Source organism: Nelumbo lutea, chromosome 2 (assembly GCF_056320005.1).
Source record: "Nelumbo lutea isolate HS-2025 chromosome 2, American lotus-T2T, whole genome shotgun sequence".
Lineage (NCBI taxonomy): Eukaryota > Viridiplantae > Streptophyta > Magnoliopsida > Proteales > Nelumbonaceae > Nelumbo > Nelumbo lutea.
In genome coordinates, this window is record NC_142685.1 from 83831683 (window position 1) to 83855512 (window position 23830).

Consider the following 23830-nt stretch of genomic DNA (forward strand, 5'->3'; position numbering starts at 1 on the left):
CTCAGACCTAGAACCTCCTCATGTAGTTGGCTGAACTAGAACCACATGAGGGACACGCCAAGCAATGGCTTGCTCTGATACCAAGTTGAAAAACAGTCCTAGAAGTAGGGACTGTGTTTGAAACAAAGAAAACTAGCAAGAGAAGATTAGAGAAGAAGAGAGAGCTGTGGCAAGAAGAGTTAGAGGATGAGGAGTTCGAACTTAACCTCCCTCTAACTCTCTAATACACTTTTATTAAGTTAATCTTTTAGCAATTACAAGAGAGGTCCTTAGTTGGACAAGAAATTACAAAAGAGGAACATAAAAGAGTATGGGTCCAGAATAAGGCCCATTACAGAGAAGAACATAAAGATAATATACAGTAACAGCCTATGGGCCATTCGGCCCATCTTCTCTACAGTCGCAAAACCTGCGAGGCTGCCAAATAGCAAGGTCACGAGGTTTCTGAGCCATGAGACTGTCATTTCACGAGGCCGCAAAGTCAAGCTGTGGAAATAAGCTGGCAAGGCTCCTCCGCCCACCTCGCGAATTCTACCTCCTATAGTGCTTGTTGACTCACTCTGTTCATCCTAACGCAGTCCAATGTCCAACCAATCAGCCTAAAGCAAAGTCTGCCAACCTTTCACCATGAAAATTGCCATTTTCAACTTTCACCATTTGCATACGAGTTTTGTTGGTTTTTTTTTTTTTTTGAGAGAGAGAGAAGGTAAAGTAAAGATTGTATTAAAGTATACTGTAAACACAAAATACGAGTTTTGTTGTTTATCTAGTTTTATGTAATGGCCTTTGGTGCCAAAGTTGAATCTATTTAGTTGCAGCATCTATATAAGCAGCTCGGAGGACTGTAATGGACAAGTTTTGATTGAATAGAAATCTTGTTTGGCATCCTACCTTTGCTCCTTTCTTCTCTTGTTGTGCTTGTTTTAGAGCCATAGAGATCCCAAATCCTTTAACCTCCTGCTAGAGTAGAGGTCCAAGGTCATCTACTTTGTGGATTACAAAACCAAAAGGTAGGTGTTGACACTATTTTAGCTCCAATTGCTCAGTGTCTTATTGCCATCATTTGTCATCAGTTAGACTTTCTCCTTTTAAGGACTACGGGCCACACCATCTAGTATCGGAGCTAGAATGACATCTGGACAAGGAGGCAACTATACAAAAGAAAGTTTAGTTTGAGGCATACAAAGACCTGCTCCCTCGGTATAGGACTTGGAAGAACGCATTACCAACATGGACAAACAGCTAGAACAACTTTCAGCTCAGGTTCAGGAGCTCACAAACCTAGTCCTTGTGCAGAAAAGCATCCTAGAGTGCTCATCGATCCCCATCTCCTCATGCTTCCGACTCACCCCAACACCTCAGCATGGAGGAGTCTGAGGTAGCATTGGTATCATCCTCTTGGGAGTCACCTAAACATGAACCCCGTCACTGCCAACGCCGTGCAACAGCTGAACAACATCTCCCATGTAACTGGGACAGAAGAATCAAATGCGAGACCGTTGGGTTTGCAGGAACTCTTCAACAAGAAGACTTTGTTGATTGGTTGAGTAGTCTGGAGAAGTTCTTTCATTAAAAGATGGTTCCTAAGGACAAGAAGGTTCCGCTGGTATCCCTCAAGCTACATGGCCAAACCTTGGCTTGGTGGGGCAGCCTTTGTCAGATATGATGCCAGTAAGGTAATCCCAATGTCAGAACTTGGGAAGCCATGCAGGCCAAACTCAAGCAAGGGTTCCTTCTCCTAGACTACCATCAGAGCCTATTCATCCAATTCCAGCCCTTGAGGTAAGGAGCTAAGTCCGTAGATGAGTGTACTTTTGAGTTTCAATCCCTCTTAGCCTAGATAAGCCTGCACGAGGCCAAGGAAATCATAGTCACCCGATATATTTAAGGGTTCTAACCAGCCCTGAGGCAATAGTTGGTAGTAGCCTCACATATCTACTCCATCTTTGATGTCTAGCAAGTAGCACAAAGAGTGGAAAAATTGTGGTCCTAGCAACCCTTGAAACCCTCGGACCCCCAGCTTTCACAATCCCTCAATCCTACCATTGTAAGTTTTATAACCCTTGGTAAAGCCTCATCATCCAAACCTGCAGCGAGGCAAAACTTGCGAAAGAATGTGCAATGCTTCTAATGCAACAAAGTTGGACACAGCGCCAAGAATGTCACCTTTATTGAGTCGCAATCCTTCTTTAAGCCTCCCTAGAATCCTCTACAGGGGGAGACTAGTGGAGTGGAAGAGACTTCCTCAGAGGCTAACCATTTTGTCTTAGCTCCTACTCCTACTTCTTCCCCAGACCCTCCTCATGTTAAACCTTCTTCCCCTTGTCCAATGGAGACTACAAGTGATGAACTCCCTCCTCGTGGTACTACTCCTTGCCCTGATGTCACAAGTGAACTCTTAGTCGCGCCATCAAGTGCCATCCACAGTGTCCACGACATGCCATCAGAGTGTCATCGTGTGTATCTTGGGTGGAGCTATACATGTATTTTGCAGGGGGGAAATGCCAATGGCATTATTGTAATTACTAGTATGACTTTTCAACACCTTTGATGTTTCCTTCTATCACTCCCCCAAAATCTTAAGCTACTCTTTGAGGGCAGGTAGGTAGTCGAGTGAACTAAGAACTTGTAAAGATTAAGCATGAATAAATAAAGTAAATTGACAAGTGGATACAAACCAGAGTTCTCCCAGAAGGCGCGAGTTGCTGCCTTACAAAACAAAGTAAAATTACAATTGAGCCCAGAATAAGTGATCCCTGTTCACCCCTTGCTTGGCTAGTAGGTCTGCAAGCCCATTTGCCAACCTCCTCTCCACTGAACTCTCACTGTGAGATTAGAAGTAAGCCACTTGGATATCCTTATCTCTCCCCTAAAAGACTAAGCTACTGTCTCTGGTTCTTTTAGCCACCCAGTTACCACTTTAGAGTCACCTTCAATGATCAACCTCCCAAAGTTTAATTCTTTAGCAATTTGTGCACCCTGTATAGCAGCTTGCATCTCTGCACTAACTGCATCCCCCACTCCGTTTCAGCCAGCGTATAAGGCAACAATCTGTCCCTCTTCATTCCTAAACAAGCCCCAAATACTGGAAGGTCTAGGATTGCTAAGGCTGCTGCCATCAAAGTTGAGCTTTACGCAAGCCTTCTTCTGGGGCTTGCATCTCTGCCGTCAATTTGTGCACTGTCATTCACAATCATTGAAAAGTGACTCGTTTGCAGGCATCCACTTACACCACAAATCTCCAAAACCACAGACAACTTTGGTTGCATAGAACGTCTTATTAGACATACTAGGGGGAGGTTTAGGTGGTTGGCCCACCACAGGGTGTGGACTCCAATTCTGTTTTCCAACAGTTCTTCACCCTAGACCAATAGGGCATGGATTCCCCTAAATGGAGGAAATGTCCATATCAGGCACACGATGGATTCTGACACTCCATAGATTCTAAGGACACTTCTATGTAAGATTTTATTTTCCTTCGTTGCTTCATTGATAAATGAACAGAAGACTACACAAAAATGTAAATTTTCCTATAAAATGTCATTAAGTAACAAATATTAACTTTGTAGACATTTTCTGTAGGTAAAAAATGTTAGAATTCAAAAAATATAGGCTATTTTATAAGTGTATACTTTTCTGTAGATGTGTCCACAAGTTCTTGTTTTTTCATCTTGCCAAGTCAGACACCCATACAAGTGCTGGATTCTGATTCCCGTGTCTGTGTACATGCAGCACTGCTGCAGACTCCCTTACAAGACTACAGAAATTGTTTCCAGGACTTTACATCCTTGTTTTCAATCTGATCTGATGACCTACATTTGGGCTTCCAAGGTGGATCAAATTCTTCTATCCATGTAGATGCTAACAGCCTACTGCATCAATGCAACATGTAGCAAATATGCAAAAATAGATGGATCACAAACAAATCACAAAGATAACTCAATTGGATTACTCGAACCACCTGACAAATGATTCTATATATACATGCTTTTCATAGTGAACCATACAATATCATCATCATCATCTAAGCCTTGTCCCCAACTAATAGGATCAGCTACATGAATCATGTTTCGCTATCCTGTTCTGTCCAGTGCCATTTCCATTGTTAAATTATCAGCTCTTAAATCATTTCTTACCACTTCAACCCATGTCTTTGGTCTGCCCCTAGCCCTTCCAGCCCTTTCAACTTGTAAAAGATTGTTTCTTCTTACAGGTGTTGTAGATATTGATAAAAAAGACACAGGTATCGCAGATGATCTTCCATGCAAATTTTATGCATAAAAGAAAAATCCATCCATGTTGTTCCATATATTAAAGACATTTTCTACATGGGATCCACTAGCTGGGTGGTTTAAAATGAAAGCATCAGGGATGTAACAATTATGTCAAACAAACCAAGTAATAACATGCAGTATTATAATGACAAGTAGTGAACATTTCTCACTTTCACCCATACAAAAATAATTTAACATAAATGGACAGTTTGGGATCAGCCAAGTGAATAAAGATATGTTCCAAGTTTTCAGGTCATATTTGTCTAATGGTAAACTCTGATGAATCAAGTGTACAGCTTGTGCCCTTCATCAGACGAAATAAATAGCAATATTACCTTGAGCTACTCCCTTTTAGTTGGTGAACATAAGAATCCACTCTTTGGATATCAACAATAGGTTGTTCCCTATGAGAGGATCAAACACAGATAAAAGTTAACCTAGAGTAATCCAATAACTAGATGAATAAAAAAAGAATAAAACCATGTGTGGTCAGAAAGTACAGATATTTGGTCAATTCCCTTAAGGTTTTCTCAGTGTCTTCATAGAACAAGGTGACCACTTCCACGACAAATCCAGGATTATTTGCATCTTGTAAAGCCTGAAGTTGATCAAATTGGTGGTCCAACACTCCCTATAAGGAATAATATGAATGGGTTTCACCAAAATATCCAGCAATGAATTTGAAAAAGCCTTCAATAATTCCTCAATACCTAAAAGAAATCTAAAAAACTATTTTGCTGCAGAAAAGATATAGAATTTTTGGAAGGATAACTTAAGAGAAATTTAGAAAACCAAAAGTTTCTTACAATGAAGTTTATAGAGATCAGGAGAAAATCATTTACCTCAGTATACAGAGATTCCAATACTGCTTTGAGCTGTGACTTGAGTGCTTTCAAAGCCATTTTTCACCATAAACTGTTTAGAGAATTGTCTGAAACGAGAAAAAAAAAAAAGAGAGAGAGACAAAAGAGACACAAATAATGAAAGAAGAAAAGTTAGGCTTTTTAGGTAGATTAGAAGAGAAAACAACAACACGATTATTTTTTGTGTTCAATTGTCAGGAAAAGGACAACAATCTGCTAGAAAATTTGAAATCTGATATTTAGTTTATAAGAAAAAATGGAAGAATAAAACCGTGTGCGTTCATTAATTACCCACTCTATCCACAACTCAGTTTTTCTAAATTCATTTTCAACTGTTGGTGAGCCCACCCACAAGAAACTTAGCAGGACCTAACACCATTTGACACATTCAAAGTGCAAGTAACCTCCAGCTTTAGACATGCAATGAAGCCAAAAGGACAATTAAGTCTGTAAGGACATCTTTCTGCAACCCAACACAGTGTGTGTGACTCACTCGAACCTGTACAAATCCCACCTGTCAATGATTACCAGTGTATACAAAATTCTGTCTTGCTGATGCCACTTTAAATCTTTCATCTTTCGTCCTTAGATGATGATCAAGCATGTCAGTTTTAGTTGTTAGAATGCTGAAGCAATGTTTTGCTCCAATATAGAAGGTCTGACCACCCCTACCTCAACAAAGGAACTAACAGGCATAGTTGTCAAGACGACGCCTAGGCGACAAGGCACCCTTGGAGGCTCGCCTCGCCTAATCGCCCAGCAGTTTTCTACAGTGTGTTAGACAAAACTTTTATATTCTTAATTTTTTGAGGTTATAATTTTAAAATAGACATTTTTAAACTAAAATATTCATTTTGTGTGTTTATATACTAATTTCTTTTTATTATTTTCTTATTTGTTAGGGTTTAATCAACACAAACATTGCTAAATGCCATATTGAACCCCGAAAGACTTCAAAACCTGAATCAATAAGTAAGGAAGGACATAAAACGTTGTCTAACCAACACATTTACATATTTTTCTTTACTAATTGTGAGTAAACCCTTGTAGATTCTAGGTCAAAGTAGAGAAGAAGAAAGAAGAAAGAAAAGAGAAAGAAGAATGAGAGAAGAAGAGTATTCGGCCAAACTAGAAGAATGTCACATCACCCTCTCCTAGCCGACCCACTTGAATTTATTCAAAAAACTTAAGAGTTACAAGAAAGACTATTTTGTCGCTCATAGAAGATGGGACACATAACTTAAACTCAGATACAATAAACCTTTCTCTTTCAAGAAGATAAATCAAAATGACTAAAATACCCCTGACTCGAGCATTCTAACACTCCCCCTCAAGCTAGAGAGTATATATCATATAGTCCCAGCTTGTTACAAATGTAATCTATTCTTTCCCGAGACAATCCCTTTGTGAAGAGATCTGCCCACTGATTTCCTGAGCTCACATTAGATGTAGTTATTACCCCACTCATCACTTTCTCTCTCACAAAGTGACAATCCACCTCAATATGTTTAGTTCTTTCATGGAAGACGGGATTGGATGAGATGTGAACAGCAGTTTGGTTATCACAGTATAATTTCATGGGTTTGTCAATTGAGAATCCCATCTCCTGTAATAAGTTCTTCAGCCATACTAGTTCACATGTGGTATGGGCCATAGCCCTGTACTTTGCTTCTGCACTACTTCTTGCCACCATTGTTTGCTTCTTGCTTTTCCAAGTTACAAAATTGCCACCCAGGAAGTACAATACCCTGTGGTTAATCTCCTGTCTGATATAGAGCCAGCCCAGTCAACATCTGTGTACCCTACTATCTCAAGAGTTCCTCCATTTTGGTATAACGAACCACGACCTGGAGCACCCTTTAGGTACCTAACAATTCTCAGAACAGCTTCCCAGTGAGGAACCCGGGGATGTTGCATAAACTAACTCACCACACTCACAGCAAATGATATATCTGGTCGGGTAATGGCTAGGTAGTTCAAATTTCCCACCAACCTTTTATATCTTCTAGGATCATCAAACTCTTCACCTGCATCCACACTCAACTTGGCATTGAGTTCCATAGGAGTCTTTACTGGTTTAGCACCTAACAACCCTGTTTCTTCAAGTAGATCAAGAACATATTTTCTCTGACATAGGTTGATCCCCTGTTATGACCTCGCAACCTCTATTCCTAGAAAATACTTCAGCTTCCCCAGATCTTTCGTATTGAAGTGGTCCTGTAAGAATTTCTTCAGCCTGTCAATTCCATTGTTGTCACTTCCAGTTATGACAATATCATCCACATACACGACTAGCGAGATTTTCCCATCCTTTGAGTTATAACTGAATACAGAATGATCAACCTGACACTGTTTCATCCCAAAGGCCTTCACCACTTCACTGAACTTGCCAAACCATGCACGTGGAGATTGTTTCAATCCATAGACTGCCTTTTTGAGCCTACACACCTTACCAGCCTCCCCCTGAGCAACAAACCCTGGTAGTTGCTCCATATACACCTCCTCAACAAGATCACCATGTAGGAAGGCATTTTTTATGTCAAGTTGTACGAGAGGCCAATCATACATAGCAACTAATGAAATCAACACCCGAACCGAACCAATTTTAGCCACAGGGGAGAATGTCTCCATATAGTCCACACCATATAACTGAGAATAGCCCTTGGCCACTAACCTTGCCTTCAATCATTCCACACTGCCATCAATAAGATACTTCACTGTATAGACCCATTTACACCCAACAGTGTGCTTACCAGGAGGAAGAGTGGTGAGTTCCCATGTGTGATTATGTTGTAGAGCAGAGAGTTCTTCTTCCATGGCTTGCCGCCACCCTGGGGAGGTAAGGGCTTCCTGTACAATCTTGGGAACAGATGAGAGTAATGATATAAACTTGCAATGAGAAGCAGAAAGGTGAGCAGTGGAAACATAGTCTGAAATGGGATGAGAAGTACAAGTACGTTTACCTTTCCGCAGAGCAATAGGGAGATCAAGATTTGAGGGAAAAGGAGCAGTAGTAGGATCTGTTGACAGGTGCTGAAGTGGAGGAGGGGCCGAAGCACTTCTGCAGGTATACACTTGAGTAATTGGCAGCCTCTCAGTAGTAACAAGCATATGATGTGCATCTGCAATAGGAATGGGAGCTACGGGAAGAGTGTCCACAACCAGTACAGGAAGAGGAACCACAAAGAGAGAAGAAGAGACCCCGGCATATGAGAAAAACGGAACTGATTCAAAGAAGGTGACATCAGAGCACACAAACGATTTATGAGATTTTGGGTTATAACACTTATACCCTTTTTGAGTCCTCGAGTAGCCAAGAAAGATACACTTCGTAGCTCGAGCACCTAGCTTGTCTACTCCAGGCCCCAAATGTTGAACAAAACAAACACAACCAAAGACTCTTGGGGTGAGAGGAAATGAAGACAAAGTGGGAAACAACACGGAGAAAGGGGATTGACTTCCAAGGATTGACATGGGCATCCGATTTATCAAAAAACAGGATGTAAGAACATCATCACACCAAAAATGCTTTGGGACATTCATATTGATCATCAAGGACCAAGTAGTTTCAAGAAGATGTCTATTTTTCCGTTCAGCTACACCGTTTTGTTGCGGGGTGTAGGCACAAGAAGTTTGATGAATTATCCCATGATGTTCTAGGTGTTGCTGAAATGGTGAGGAGTTGTATTCTTTGGCATCAGAGCGAAGTATTTTCATATGAACACCAAATTGAGTGCGTATTTCAGCATGAAATTTTTGAAAAATAGAGAACAATTCACTACGGTCTTTCATAAGATAGATCCATGTCATCCTTGAAAAGTCATTGTAGAGGAGATGGGCTGAATGGCCCATAGACTGTCATTTCATGTTATGTTATGCTTCTCTTTGTTATGGGCCTTATTTTGGGCCCATACTCTGTAATATTCTATTTTTTTGTATTTTTCTGCCCACTCAAGGGCTTCTCTGTAATTTATCAAAGATTAACACCTTAATAAAATGTTTAGAGTGTTAGAGTGAGGTAATGTTCGAACCTCTCACTCTCTAACACTCATTGAAGCAGCTCTCTCCCTTCTCTTCCTCTCTTGTTTGTTGTTTTGCTGTTTTGCATCTAATCTCAAACAGTTCCATACATCAAGTGAACTGTTTTTCAACTTGGTATCAGAGCGGGTCGTTGCTTGGTGTGTCCCTCATGTGGTTCTAGTTCAGCCAACTGCATGAGGAGGTTCTAGGGCTGAATGTTTACAGTCATTTGCTTGATTCTTGGAGGTCATTGGAGGATGCCCAAGTTTCTATACACTTGGAGAAGGGTTCAATGACCAGGAGGAATCAGAGAGCAAGTTTTCCAGCCTGATTTGAAATCAGAGAAAAGGGATTTCGAAGCTAGCTCAGAGAGCGAAGTGTTCGGCCTAGTTTGAAGTTCAAACCAGAGATACTGTAAGTTGTTTTCTCAGTTCTTTGCTGAGTTATTTTTGTTATTTGGGAGGACTGTTAAAGCATTCAAAGCACACCTCCATTCGGCCCACTGTTGCTGGACTGATTTCTGGGTTATTTTGGAAGTGTGGTTCGGCTGTTATTGGGCTTCCAAACTGCTGAAAACTGATCTAAATTAAGTGGTACAAGCCTCTACTTTAGTTTAGCTGCTTCTTAGACCTAGACAAAGTGTTCTTGAAGTGATTTCTGCTTGTTAACAGTGAAGTGTTGACTGTTGCATACATAGTGTTTGTAAAAAATCCTCTTAGGTACTATGGACTGTTTTCTTTGTTCTCTTTGGGAAATTATTGTTGGGAACCAAGAATACATATTGTTTGGAGGCCCGCTGATTGTTCCTTGAAGGCTGAATCATGGTTTCTTCTCTTTGAAAGTGCTGCCACCGAACTTGGTTCTCACGGCTGTCAGTTCTGAACTGAGTTTATGTGTTGCTGTGTTTGCTATTGTTTCAACTCAATCTGAGTTCTTTGAAATCAGATCACTTTTAAAGGCTTGCCGAAACCCTAATAAGCTGTTACATAATGGACTTCTTAGAAATTGAGAACAAGAGCACTGCTGAATATGGACATAATTCGGGAACTACAATTGAATCCTTGTTGGTTGTAACTATAGTTAAATTGGATGGAACCAATTATTCGGCCTGGTCGCAATCCGTAAAAATTCATATTTGCATTAGAGGAAAGTGGGGGTTTATCTCTGGAGCAAGAAAGCTCCCCCAGAGGAGGATCCCTCTTATGAGAAATGGGTGCAAGAGAATTCACATAGTGATTGGGTGGCTTGTGAACGCAATGCAGCCACAGATTAGCCAACATTACCTGTGGATGAACTCGGCTAAAGAAATCTGGGATAGTGCTGCAGAAACTTACTCCCAGAAGTTGAATGTTGCCAGAGCCTACAAACTGAGAAGTGATGTGAAGAATCTAAGGCAGGGGGAGAAGTCACTTGCAGCAAACTTCTCAACCCTAAAATCTCTATGGAAAAAGATTGATTTGATAGAGGCTATGACATGGGATACCCCCAAGGATGCTGAAACATACAAGAAATTGGTTGAAAGGAATAGAGTCTTTGAGTTCTTGACAGGGCCGAACTCTAAATATGACATTACAAAGCAAAACATCTTGTCAAAGGAAAATGTTTCATTGTCACAAACATATACTTTGGTCAGCAGTGAAGAAAGTAGGAGGCAAATGCAAGTTCAAGGAGTCAGTATCAATGATCATTTTGCAAATATGGGAATTAAACCCAAAGGGGTTACAGGAGCTCACAGTGGCACAGGAAGGAAGGAGGTGGTGTGTGAATATTGTAAGAAACCGAAACACACAAAGGACAAATGCTGGAAATTGCATCCCAATCTTGTACCTATCAGATTCCAGAAGAAGAATGATAGTAGAAAGACAGGAAGTGAACATGCAGCCACAAGCACAGATACAAAGGTTGAGTCTACCAGTGCACAATTGGCAGCCATAAAAGTTGAATATGAGAAGTTTGGAAAGATGATCAGCCAGATTGAAGTTGTAACTTCATCATCCAACCCTTCTGGAAGTCTAGCCACCACTGCATTTGCTCACTCAGGTATAAGGGCTTCTGCTAACTATGCATCCACCTCAGGTAATCACAAAACCCCTTGGATCATAGACTCAGGTGCTTTTGATCACATGACCAACCTTTCCACTTTGTTTGTTTCATATGATTTACTTCCTGGTCGTGACAAAATCACCTTAGCTGATGGTTCTCTTGCCCCTATTTCTGGCAAGGGAACTGTCAAGGCTACAAACTCCTTACTCTTATCTTCCACTCTTCATGTACCTAAATTAAATACCAACTTATTATCTGTAAGTAGCCTGACCAAGTCATTGAATTGTTGTGTAACCTTTTTCCCTTCTCACTGTGTGTTTCAGGACCTGAAGTCTCAGAAGGTGATTGGGAGTGGCCATGAAGCGAATGGAATATACTTGCTCGATACCCTTGGCCAATGCTTTGATCATCCCAAGAATGTTGCTTTTGGTTCTACTTTTCCAGAGTCTGTCAGTCAAATTATGTTGAGTCATTGTCGGTTGGGTCATTTACCTTTTTCTGCTTTAAGTCATTTGTTTCCAAAACTGTTTAAGGGAGTCAGTGTGTCCAGTCTCAATTTTGAGTCCTGTTAGTTGTCAAAGCATTATAGAAAAAATTACCCTGTGAGTAATAAAAGATCCTCTTTTCCTTTTCATATTGTGCACTCTAATGTGTGGGGGCCTTACCACTTATCCTCTATGGGGGTTTACAGATATTTTATCCTGTTTATTGATGACTTTTCTAGATTCACTTGGACATAATTAATAAAATCCCGGGATGAAGTCCCAAGACTTGTGAGGCAATTTTATGAGCTTGTTTTAACTCAATTTGATACCAAAATTAAGGTTTTCAGATCTGACAATGCAAAAGAGTATTTTGAGAAGAGCTTATCCTTGTATCTCTCTGACATGGGGTTATTCATCAAAGCTCCTGTGTTAGAACCCCTGAACAAAATGGAGTTGCTGAGAGAAAAAATAAACATATTGTTGAAGTTGCAAGGAGCCTTTTGTTTGCCTCACATGTTCCCACAAGATTTTGGGGTGATGTTGTACTTACTGCTACCTATCTCATAAGTCGTATGCCATCCAAGGTTTTAGGGTTTAAATCCCCTTTCTGTCTTCTTCATCCAGACAAGGATCTCTTCCCAATTCCTCTTCGTGTGTTTGGCTGTACCTACTATGTTCACATTCCAAGTGTCAAGAGACAAAAGTTTGAACCGAAAGCCCACAAATGCATCTTCCTTGGTTACCTCCCCACACAAAAGGGTTATTGCTGTTTTGATCCAAAGACTGGCACCTGATATGTCTCTATGGATGTTACCTTTGATGAACTTTCTCCTTTTTATGGTTCCTCTCAGGAAGGGCATTGTCCACAGGGGGAGAGTCTGTCACAAGTTTTTGCTCTTCCTCTTCTTGTCCCAGTTGAGTCTCTTGACAAACCTGTATCCTCACTAAATGAATCAAAGGAAGATCAATCACTTCATACCTCTTGTCCTAGTGCCCCTATTTCTTTACCTCCTCGTCCTACCCATAATACCAAAGTGTATCAAAGGCAGAGATCCAGGAATGAGCAAGTAGTTTCCCTTACAACAGATGAGGCTCATACATTCCCAATCACAGATGAGATAACAGGTACTGCTTCAGCTCCTTTGGAATCATCCTTCTCAGACCTTGATGTCCCCATTGCTATTAGGAAAGGGAAGCGGAAGTGTACTGCACACTGCATTTCCAAACACCTTTCTTATGGCCTGCTTTCTCCTTCATACTTTGCCCATCTCTCTTCTGTTGCTTCTAACCCCATTCCTAGGTCTTTCTCAGAAGCCCTTGGGATTCCAGAATGGAGAGATGCCATGGAGACTGAAATGGATGCTCTACATGCAAATGGTACTTGGGAGGTGGTGGATTTGCCTGAAGGAAATGATCCAGTTGGGTGCAAGTGGGTTTTTACCATTAAATACAGGGCTGATGGAACTATTAAGAGGTACAAGGCCAGACGTGTTGCAAAATGCTACACACAGACATATGGGATTGACTACCTGGAGACTTTTGCCCCTATTGCCAAGATGACATTTGTGAGGGTTCATTTATCTCTAGCAGTTCACTTTGATTGGCCTCTCTATCAGTTAGATGTAAAGAATGCATTTCTGAATGATGACTTACATGAGGATGTCTACATGTGTCTTCCTCCAGGGATGTATGGGAAAGATATGCAAGGAAAGGTATGTAAATTGAAGAAATCACTTTATGGTCTCAAACAATCTCCTAGAGCCTGGTTTGAGAGATTTAGAGCTGCACTTGTTAAATTCGGCTATGTTCAAACACAGTCAGATCATACTCTGTTTGTGAAGAAAAGTGGATCTCTAGCAGCGTATCTCATTGTGTATGTTGATGACATTATAGTGATTGGTGATGATGCCTCAGGCATTCTGGCCCTTAAGTCTTTCCTCCCTACAGAATTTGAGATTAAGGATCTGAGGGAGTTGAGATACTTCCTTGGCATAGAAGTTGCCAGATCCAAGGATGGGATTCTTATTTCCCAAAGGAAATATGTCCTTGATTTGTTGTTTGAAACTGGAAAACTGGGTGCAAGACCAGCTGCAACTCCCATTGATATGAGTCACAAGCTTTCAGCTTCGGATGGAACTTTGTTGGAAGACAAAGGGGTCTTTCAGAGACTTCTTGGGAAGCTTCTGTACCTGTGCATGACTAGGCCAGATATTGCGTATGCTGTCAGTTGCATTAACCAATTCATGCATGCTCCTAAAGATACTCATATGGCAGCAACAGAACGGATTTTGTTCTATCTGAAAGGCTCTCTAGGAAAAGGAATTCTATTTACCAAGCATGGTCATCTGAAACTTGAAGCCTATACTGATGTTGATTGGGCGGGAAATATTGATGATAGAAGATCTACTTCAAGGTATTACAGTCTGGTGGCTGGTAATGTTGTCTCTTGGAGGAGTAAGAAATAATCTGTTGTGGCCCGATCCTCCGCAGAAGCAGAGTATAGAGCCATAGCACATGGAGTCTCGGAATTGTTGTGGCTAAGGTCCTTAATGGAAGAACTTGGGATTGATCATGACAAACCCATGATGTTGTACTGTGATAACTAGGCTGCCATCAACAATGCTCACAACCCGGTACAACATGATCGAACCAAACATATTGAAGTTGATCGACACTTTACTCGAGAAAGAGTCTCCTCTGGTGAAGTGTGTCTTCCATTCATTTCTTCTGAAGGACAATTAGCAGATTTTCTCACCAAGGGCATTTCCAAGGCAAGGCTTCAGCCTGACACTGGCAAACTGGGCATGATTAACATCTATGCTTAGCTTGAGGGGGAGTGTAGAGGAGATGGGCCGAATGGCCCATAGACTGTCATTTCATGTTTCTCTTTGTTATGGGCCTTGTTTTGGGCCCATACTCTGTAATGTTCTGTTTTTTTGTATTTTTCTGCCCACTCAAGGGCCTCTCTATAATTTATCAAAGATTAACACCTTAATAAAATGTTTAGAGTGTTAGAGTGAGGTAATGTTCGAACCTCTCACTCTCTAACACTCATTGAAGAAGCTCTCTCTCTTCTCTTCCTCTCTTGTTTGTTGTTTTGCTGTTTTGCATCTAAGCTCAAACAGTTCCATACATCAAGTGAACTGTTTTTCAACTGTCATCAACAAAGATTACAGAATACTTATACCCATTGTATTACACCACTTTAACTGGACCCCATACATCAGAATGAACTAAAGCAAAAGAACTTGAGACACGACTATCAATTCTTGGACTAAATGAGACTCGATGATGTTTTCCCAACTGACATGACTCACAATCTAATGATGAAAGATGACTCAATGAAGGAACTAGTAGCTTCAAAGCCTTGAGAGAGGGATGACCAAGTCTGCAGTGCCATTGGAGAGGAGTAAGAGACGACTGAAAAGCCACTGGGGGGCCACCACCATCTAGGTAATACAAACCACCTGCTCCATGCCCTCCACCATTCTTCCTCCTCGTCTTGAGATCCTGAAACACACAAGAAGAAGGATAGAAGGTTACAGAACAATTAAGGAACTTGGTTAATCTGCTAACAGACATAAGGTTAAAAGGGAACTTAGGGACATATAAAACAGATGTTAAAGACAAGGAGAGAACAACATCACCAACACCACAGATAGGAGATGTAGAACTGTTAGAATGTTAGAGTGATGTTCGGCTAATAAGAGTTCTTATTAGTCCATTCTTATGTTTAACTTATCTTGTAACTGGACCTGTGTTAATGGGCCTAATCCTGTTTAATGATTTAAGTCATCTGGGTGTCCCATCACTAATCAGGGGCATCCCAGTAATTTCTTGTACCTTGTACTACATTCATCTATAAATAAAAGACTGGTTGACTGGCTAGTACAGTTCGACATTCTCTTCAATTTTGTGGTTCTCTTCTCTTCTTTGCTACTTTGAGTATAGCTCCTCAGATTACATGGTATCAGAGCATTAGCTCCTTCCTGATTTCAATAGGCGCACTCTCTTCTCTTGCTGTCTTTTCATCTTCTCTCTTCCTTTTCTGGGTTGTTGCAGTAAAAACTTAGGAGTGTAAGAGAGTAAAGCAAGTTCGAACCTAGGGTTTCTCTTGGTTGTAGGACTCAAGGGAAGTAAGACCCAGGAGTAGATGTCCTACTAGGTTATTTTCAGCAAGTAGTAGCTATTGGTCTCCTAAGAGAGGTCTGTGTAGGACAGACCTAGTTGAGGACTGATTTCAGCAGTCCTAGCACTAGCCGAAAGGGGGAGAGCTTCCTCTACAGTTGCAGCTTCGTGCTCCAGCAAGACTTGCGCAGAACAAGTGGTAAAGACTTAGCCTCTTCTACAGTTGCAACTTCGGTGCATCAACAAGACTCTTACAGAACTGTGGCAACTTCAGTTACAGATTTTCTTCAGGTCGGTTATCAGCCCTACTTCTGCACTGCACAATTGCAGCCTTAAACTTCTACCAGCACTGTGAACTGGTTCAGTTACAGACCTTTACTTGCTATTGTACCCGAACTATGAACACTTCTACCAGCACTGTGAACACTGTGACCACTTCGGCCAGTCCTAAACAGAACCACCTACAGCAATGTGAACAACTCTTGGACTGAAGCCAGGATGTCCTCACTATCCGGTGAAGTTTCCTCTAGAGATAACAGACCTGTCACAAGGTCCTCAAACCTAGAAAACCCTAATCTGCACAGCTTGCAGATTACAAGTGTGTTGCTGGATGAGTATAACTTCAGAGAGTGGTCCGCCTCAGCAATGCTGTTCATTACCTCTTGTGATCTCACAGGCTATTTGGATGGAGACAAGAAACAACCAGAAATTGGCAGTCCTGAATACACCGTGTGGCACAAGGAAAATGCCACAGTCATGTCTTGGTTGCTGGCCTCCATGACTCCTAGGGTGGCCAAAACTGTTCATCACTTCCCTACAACCGCTAAAATTTGGGAGAAAGTATCTAAGACATACGGCCAGAAAAAGAACAATTCTAGAATCTACAGGCTGAACCAAGACATTGCAGCCCTAAGGCAAGGAGACATGTCCGTGGCAACCTACTTTGCAACACTGGAAGGCCTCTGGGAAGAGCTTGACCACCACTTGATTTTGGATTGAGAAAATGCCAATGATAAGGGGAGGCATGACAAGCAGATTGAGGAAGGCAAGGCCTTCAAGTTTCTGGCGGGTCTTGGCCCTGTATATGAAGGTATAAGGTTACAGATTCTAGGGAGAGATGAATTACCTGAGCTTCACCATGTCCACTACCTGGTGAGGAATGAAGAAGTAAGGAGAAAGGAGATGCAAGTTGACTCCCAAACACAGTCAACAGAACTACCTGGAGAACATTCAGCCTTAGTATCCACTAAGGGGAATAGATTTTCAGACAAGAAGTCCCTCAAGTGTACCCATTGTGGTGGTGAGAAACACACAAAGGAGAAATGTTGGGTCTTGTACCCTCATCTAAAGCCAACTGCTCTGAGAAAGGACAAAAGGCAACATAAGGGCCACACAGCAAGTGGGAATCTTGCCACCAACAACAGTAGTGACAACTCACAGAGTACTCAAACAGTGTCCTCTTCCACCGCAAGGCAGGCTGCTGACTCCTCTGGACCAAGTACTTCGGGCTTCACAGCTAGTGAGGTAGAGGTTCTCAGCCGGGCATTAGCCCGTCTGAAGAACAATTCTTTAGGTTCCACCTCTCTTGCCAAATCAGGTATAGCCTCTGCATTTAGTGCAACTAGTTCCATTAATTCTACCTCTTGGGTGATTGATTCCGGAGCCACTGACCATATGACACATATGTCCTTATTCTCTACATATCATTTGTTGTCTGGCCAAGATAAGATGAGAGTAGCTGATGGGTCCATCTCCACCATCTTTGGAAAGTGGGTGGTTGACCTAAGCAAGGATCTCTCTCTTAAATCAGTCCTTCATGTTCCTAGTCTTACCTCAAATCTGTTGTTTGTTTCAAAGCTTACAAAAAATTTGAACTGCAGTATAACTTTCTTTCCTTCTCATTGTGTCTTCCAGGGCAGATTGATGAGGAGAACGATTGGGAGTGGTCATGAGAATGGGGGCCTCTACTATTTTGATGAGGATGTCAGCTCAACCTTGCAAGCTTCTACTACTAGTCCAGAAAGTGTGGAGTCAATAGCTAGGCTACACTTGTGGCATGCTAGGCTAGGTCATTTGTCATTTTCTTCTTTAGCAATGTTGTTTCCTAAACTATGTAAGGGCATTCCGAGTCAGAGTTCAATTTGTGATGTGTGTCAAATGTCAAAACAATGTAGATCAATGTATCCAATTTCTAGTAATGAAATTCAAACCCCTTTTGATTTGGTTCATTCTGATGTTTGGGGTCCTTCACCCATTGTTTCCATTGATGGCTTCTGTTACTTTATCAGTTTTATTGACCATTATTCTCAATGCACTTGGATTTATCTGTTGAAAGGACGTGATGAAGTTCCCCGGATAACTATGATGTTTTGCAAGATGGTTGAAACACAATTTGATAAAAAGATCAAGCAATTCTGTTCAAACAATGCAGCTGAATACTTTGAAAGATCCCTGAACTCATTCATGGAAGATGCAGGCATGTTACATCAATCATCATGTGCTTACACCCCTCAGCAAAATGGGGTTGTTGAGTGCAAGAACAGGCACCTATTGGAGACAGCTCGAGCCCTTCTTTTCGAACACAATGTGCCCAAGCAATATTGGTCTAAAGCTGTTCTCAATGCATCATACTTGATAAATTGGATGCCATCTAAGGTACTGGATATGAAGACCCCTTTCTTTGTTTTGTGTCCCACTCTTCCAGAATTTCCTCTTCCCCCACGGGTTTTTGGTTGTACATGCTTCATACATGTGAAGGATCCAAAGAAAACCAAGCTGGATCCTAAGGCTACAAAGGGAATATTTTTGGGGTACTCTCCTACGCAAAAGGGGTATAAGTGTTATGATCTTGTCTCCAAGAAAAAATGTCACCAGAGATGTAGTCTTTTTTGAGTCTCAACCCTATTTCCAGTCTTCTCAGAATCCTCTTCAGGGGGAGAGTAGTGGGTTGGAAGAGGATTCTCATTCTCCCTTCTTTTTTGTTCCCAATTCATCGCCTTCCACTACTACTAGCTGTAACATTCTGGGTCAACCTAGTGAGACTCCCACTGTGCCAATTACTTCTCCAGATTCAGCCGATGCTTCTGAAGGGTCCAGTAAACAAGAGAAAGAGATACTTGCATACAGTAGAAGGGCCCTCAACCTCATGATTGCAACCAGTTGAACTCAGATCAATCTGTCTCTGCAATCCAAGGTAATTCTGACTCACTCAATTCAGATTTGGATCTTCCTATTGCTCTCCGTAAGCCTGTTCGTTCTTGTACCACTCGGCATTCCATAGCTGATTATGTTTCTTACTCACACTTATCCCCTGCCTATCATTCCTTTATGTCTGCTCTTTCCTCTGTATGTGTCCCTTCCAGGTATTCAGAGGCGGCATCTGATCCAAGGTGGAAAGAAGCCATGAATGAGGAGATGAAAGCCCTAATGAAAGCAAGAATGTGGGAATTGGTGGACCTGCTAGAGGAGAAAGGCACTGTTGGGTGCAAGTGGGTATTCACAGTAAAACACGGGGAAGATGGGTCTATTGAGAGGTACAAGGCCAGACTTGTGGCAAAGGGATTTACACAAAAGGAAGGAATTGACTACAAGGAAACCTTTGTCCCAGTAGCAAAGCTCAACACAATCAGGGATCTACTGTCACTTGTAACAAAATTCTCTTGGGAACTTCATCAGCTGGATGTGAAGAATGCCTTCCTAAATGGTGATCTTCATGAAGAGATATTCATGGAATCCCCACCTGGATATGATGTTGGAAAGAAGGTATGTAAACTAAGGAAAGCATTATATGGTTTGAAGCAATCTCCCCGGGCATGGTTTGAGAGACTTTGTTTGGCCATGAAGAAAGTAGAGTACACTCAGAACAGTGCAGATCATACATTGTTTACAAGGAGACAAGATGGCAAACTTACAGCACTCATTGTGTATGTGGATGATATGGTGATTACTGAAAATGATGTGAAAGAGATGAAGAGGCTGAAGGAGTTCTTAGCTTCAGAATTTGAGATCAAAGACCTGGGAAATCTGAGATACTTTCTTGGGATTGAAGTTGCTAGATCAAGAGAAGGAATCTACATATGTCAAAGAAAGTATGTGCTAGATCTCCTAGAGGAAACAAGCATGATGGGGTGCAGGCGAGCAGACACTCCAATAGAACCAAGCCATGGATTACAAGAATCAATGGGTGAGGAATACTGTGATAAGGAAAGGTACCAAAAATTGGTAGGAAAACTGATATACTTAACCCTTACTCGACCAGACATTGCCTATGCAGTGCATGTTGTCAGTCAATTCATGCACTCACCAAAGACCCCTCATATGAGAGCAGTGGAAAGAATTCTTAGATACTTGAAGACTTGCCCAAGGAAAGGAATTCTATTCAGGAAAAACAGCAAACTTGAAATTGAAGTCTACACTGATGCTGATTGGGCTGGGTCTGTTGGAGACAGAAAATCAACCTCAGGTTACTGTACATTCTTGGGAGGAAACCTAGTCACATGGCGCATTAAGAAGCAGAATATTGTTGCTAGATCAAGTGTAGAAGCAGAATACCGAGCTATGGCACACAGGGTTGCTGAACTCTTATGGCTCCAAACTCTCCTTAATGAGCTTGGTATCAAAACTGAGGGTCCTCTCAAGCTGTATTGTGATAATAAAGTTGCTATCAACATTGCCAACAATCCCGTGCAGCATGACGGGACAAAACATATTGAAATTGATCGACACTTTGTTAAAGAGAGAATTATTTCAGGAGAACTCTGTGTGCCTTATACTCCATCAGAGATGCAGATTGCAGATGTATTAACTAAAGGGCTGGCAACAACAGAGTTCAGGGACATACTTGGCAAGCTAAACATGATTGATGTCCATGCTTAGCTTGAGGGGGAGTGTTAGAATGTTAGAGTGATGTTCGGCTGATAAGAGTTCTTATTAGCCCATTCTTATGTTTAACTTATCTTGTAACTGGGCCTATGTTAATGGGCCTAATCCTGTTTAATGATTTAAGTCATCTGGGTGTCCCATCACTAATCAGGGGCATCCCAGTAATTTCTTGTACCTTGTACTACATTCATCTATAAATAAAAGACTGGTCGACTGGCTAGTATAGTTCGACATTCTCTTCAGTTCTGTGGTTCTCCTCTTTTCTTTGCTACTTCGAGTATAGCTCCTCATATTACAAGAACCATTAGCAAGTGTGACTGTTTGAGATGTGGAGCGAGAAAGGGAAGAAAATACATCAAGAGTCCCAGACATATGGTCCGAGGCTCCAGAGTTAATGATCCAGGGTGAGGCTTTGGAAGCTAAGCAAGCCATACCTGAATGGGCAAGTATAGCGGTGTTCTGCTGAGATGTTTGAAGGAACTGCTCATATACTGCACGTGGTACACTCTTCATTTCCTGCCCAGAAGCACAAGCAGATGTGGAGGGGGTTGGGTCAGTTTGTTAGCTTTCAGTAATTGTGCTACTACTCTTAGACATAGCATGGTGAGCCCAAGTGTTGGGTGGACCACGCAAATCATAGCAGAAATTAACTATGTGCCCCTCTAAGCCACAATGTGTACACTTTCTCTGAGCATTACTACTTCCTTTTCAACGGCCTCCCCCTGACTCTCGGCCTCCAGTCCGGCCACTAGCCCGATTAAACATGTGTCCACCACGGTTTCTTGGAGGTCCACTGCTACCACCACCACTTCTACTTCCACGACCACTCCCTTTAGTCACTACCAAACCAGATCTATCAGAGAAGAAAGAATGTTCTACCGGCTCAATGGATATCCTCTTAAGACGGGCAAAAACTTCTTCAAGTGAGGGGAGAGCGGATCCCCCCAATATCTGTGCTCTGACTGGCTCATACTCAGCCTTCAAGCCCACAAGAAACCTAGTCACATCAAGTTGTTCACGTTGCTGTTGTTGGATCTGGACATCTGATGTTAGAGGGTGATACACATTGAGCTCATTGCGGATGTTCCCCAAACTTGCATAGTACTCTTTTAAGCTCTGACTCCCTTGCTTCAAATTGAAGTACTCTTGGTACAACTGATATACCCTAGTTGTGTTGTCTTGTCCAGAGTTCAACTTCTTAGCATGATCCCAGATTTCTTTGGTTGTATCTAGGAACATGAAGTTAACACTAATCTTTGGTTCCATGCTGTTCCAAAGCCACGTCATTATCTGTGCATCTTCTTGTTCCCAGTCACTGACCTCAGGGGAATCAGAGGGAGGTTTCTCCTCTCTCACATGTTTCACTTTCCTCTTGGCCTTCAAGAACACCACCACGGATTTTGCCCATGGTACATAATTCTCAACATTCAACTTGATAGATGTCATTTGAACACTTAGATAATCTGGAGAAGGCATGATGCCTGTTTTGTTGTCATTCCCATATGCAAATGAAGCCATCTTAATTATTTCACCTTCAAATATACACCACAACCTCATACACTTCACAAGACTTATCTCACTTATGATACCACCAACTCCAACTTCTTCAACTGCACATTACACACTACACACTAAGGCTGAAATCATTCAGTCAACACATCAAACATCTTGACTGCACACTGCAGGACCATTTACCATCAACACGCCAAGGCTGAAATCACTCAGTCATTTCATCGAACACTTGTTCTTCATACTGCAGAACTGATTACACGCAAGGTCTAGGAGTTCACTTTTAAGCATTTAGAATCATAGATATGTCAGCCACCACGACACAACCACCACCATGCCACTGCTGTCGTGGACTTCAGCAGTCTACGACTCTTCTTTCAGCACACATATGAGCAAGAAAAAAAAAGAACATGACTGATATGCATATCAGTCTCACCAAGTTCCACAACAACTAGCATTCACAGTCCATTATTTGAGCACACGACAGCAGTGTTCATACCTGCCTATGTTCAGCCCTCTTCGTACACTGAATAGAGGGTCTAGTGTACCACTTCAACGACCACCACAGCACCAGACAGAGGCATTCTCACCTCCAGGCCCTCAAAACGACAACTCCTTTTTCAGCCCTTTATCAAATCTCCAATCAGGTCAGCTGAAGGATGAAAACTACTGTGAAGCTGGCGGCGAACCCAGGAAGAGGACAGCAGCAAGAAGAGAGAACACGAGACCTTATCGCTCTGATACCATGTGAGTAAACCCTAGTAGATTCTATGTCAAAGTAGAGAATAAGAAAGTAGAAAGAAAAGAGAAAGAAGAAGGAGAGAAGAAGAGTATTTGGCCAGACTAGAAGAATGTCAAATCACCCTCTCCTAGCCGACCCACTTGAATTTATTCAAAAAACTTAGAGTTACAAGAAAGACTATTTTGTCCCTCATAGAAGATGGGACACATAACTTAAACTCAGATACAATAGACCTTTCTCTTTCAAGTAGATAAACCAGTTAGACCAAAATACTTCTAACTCGAGCATTCTAACACTAATTTTGTGTGTCTATACCATATACCAATTTTCTTCTTCCACCTTTTCTTTTCTTCTTTTCCTATAACAGAAATAGGGGTTCGGCCCTTATATTTTATAAAATTTCTTTTCTTTCTTCTTTTTTCTCATGAATATGTTGGAATATGTTGATTTCCTATACTTTAACATGAAGTTTATACTTTTCTCATGAAAATTATGGATAATTATTAAGGAAATATGATTATAGAACCTAGGAAACTACCCTAGGATAGACATTTTTACTTGAAAAAAATCCATCGCCTAGGCACCCGCCTAGTAGACTAGGCGAAAGGCACCCCCTTGTCGCTTAGCCTCGCCTTGGCGCCTTGAAAACTATGCTTACAGGCTAGCTGACTCCTTTAGAGAGTATTTTTGCCTGAGCAAATATTGAATGCCCAATTTAAACTAAATGTGGACCCACATTTTTATACCAAAATACACATATACAGAAAGCAATTATACCATGTGTATCATTTTAACTGAAATGAGTCCCACATACACCCCCATTACCAACATAATTAATAATAATTTAAAAGAAAATAAAATCAATTAAAAACTGCACTTTTACCA

At 41.5% G+C, this 23830-nt stretch overlaps 1 protein-coding gene across 16 annotated transcripts in view; it reads right to left on the reverse strand.

Moving 5' to 3' along the window:
* Positions 1 to 23830, reverse strand: part of LOC148871660 (histidine-containing phosphotransfer protein 2-like) — an 87750-nt gene that overhangs the window by 46368 nt on the left and 17552 nt on the right. For 12 of the 16 annotated variants that reach the window (XM_088973025.1, XM_088973024.1, XM_088973030.1 and 9 more), the window contains 3 exons: positions 5117 to 5205; positions 4775 to 4905; positions 4610 to 4678 (listed from right to left, as the gene is read on the reverse strand). In XM_088973025.1, coding sequence (XP_088829151.1) covers positions 4610 to 4678; positions 4775 to 4905; positions 5117 to 5176 — 260 coding nt within the window. In that variant the 5' untranslated portion in view covers positions 5177 to 5205. Of the gene's footprint in view, positions 1 to 4609; positions 4679 to 4774; positions 4906 to 5116; positions 5206 to 15002; positions 15196 to 23830 lie in introns of those variants that run through there. The other 4 variants (XM_088973031.1, XM_088973032.1, XM_088973037.1 and 1 more) reach the window with 2 other exon arrangements.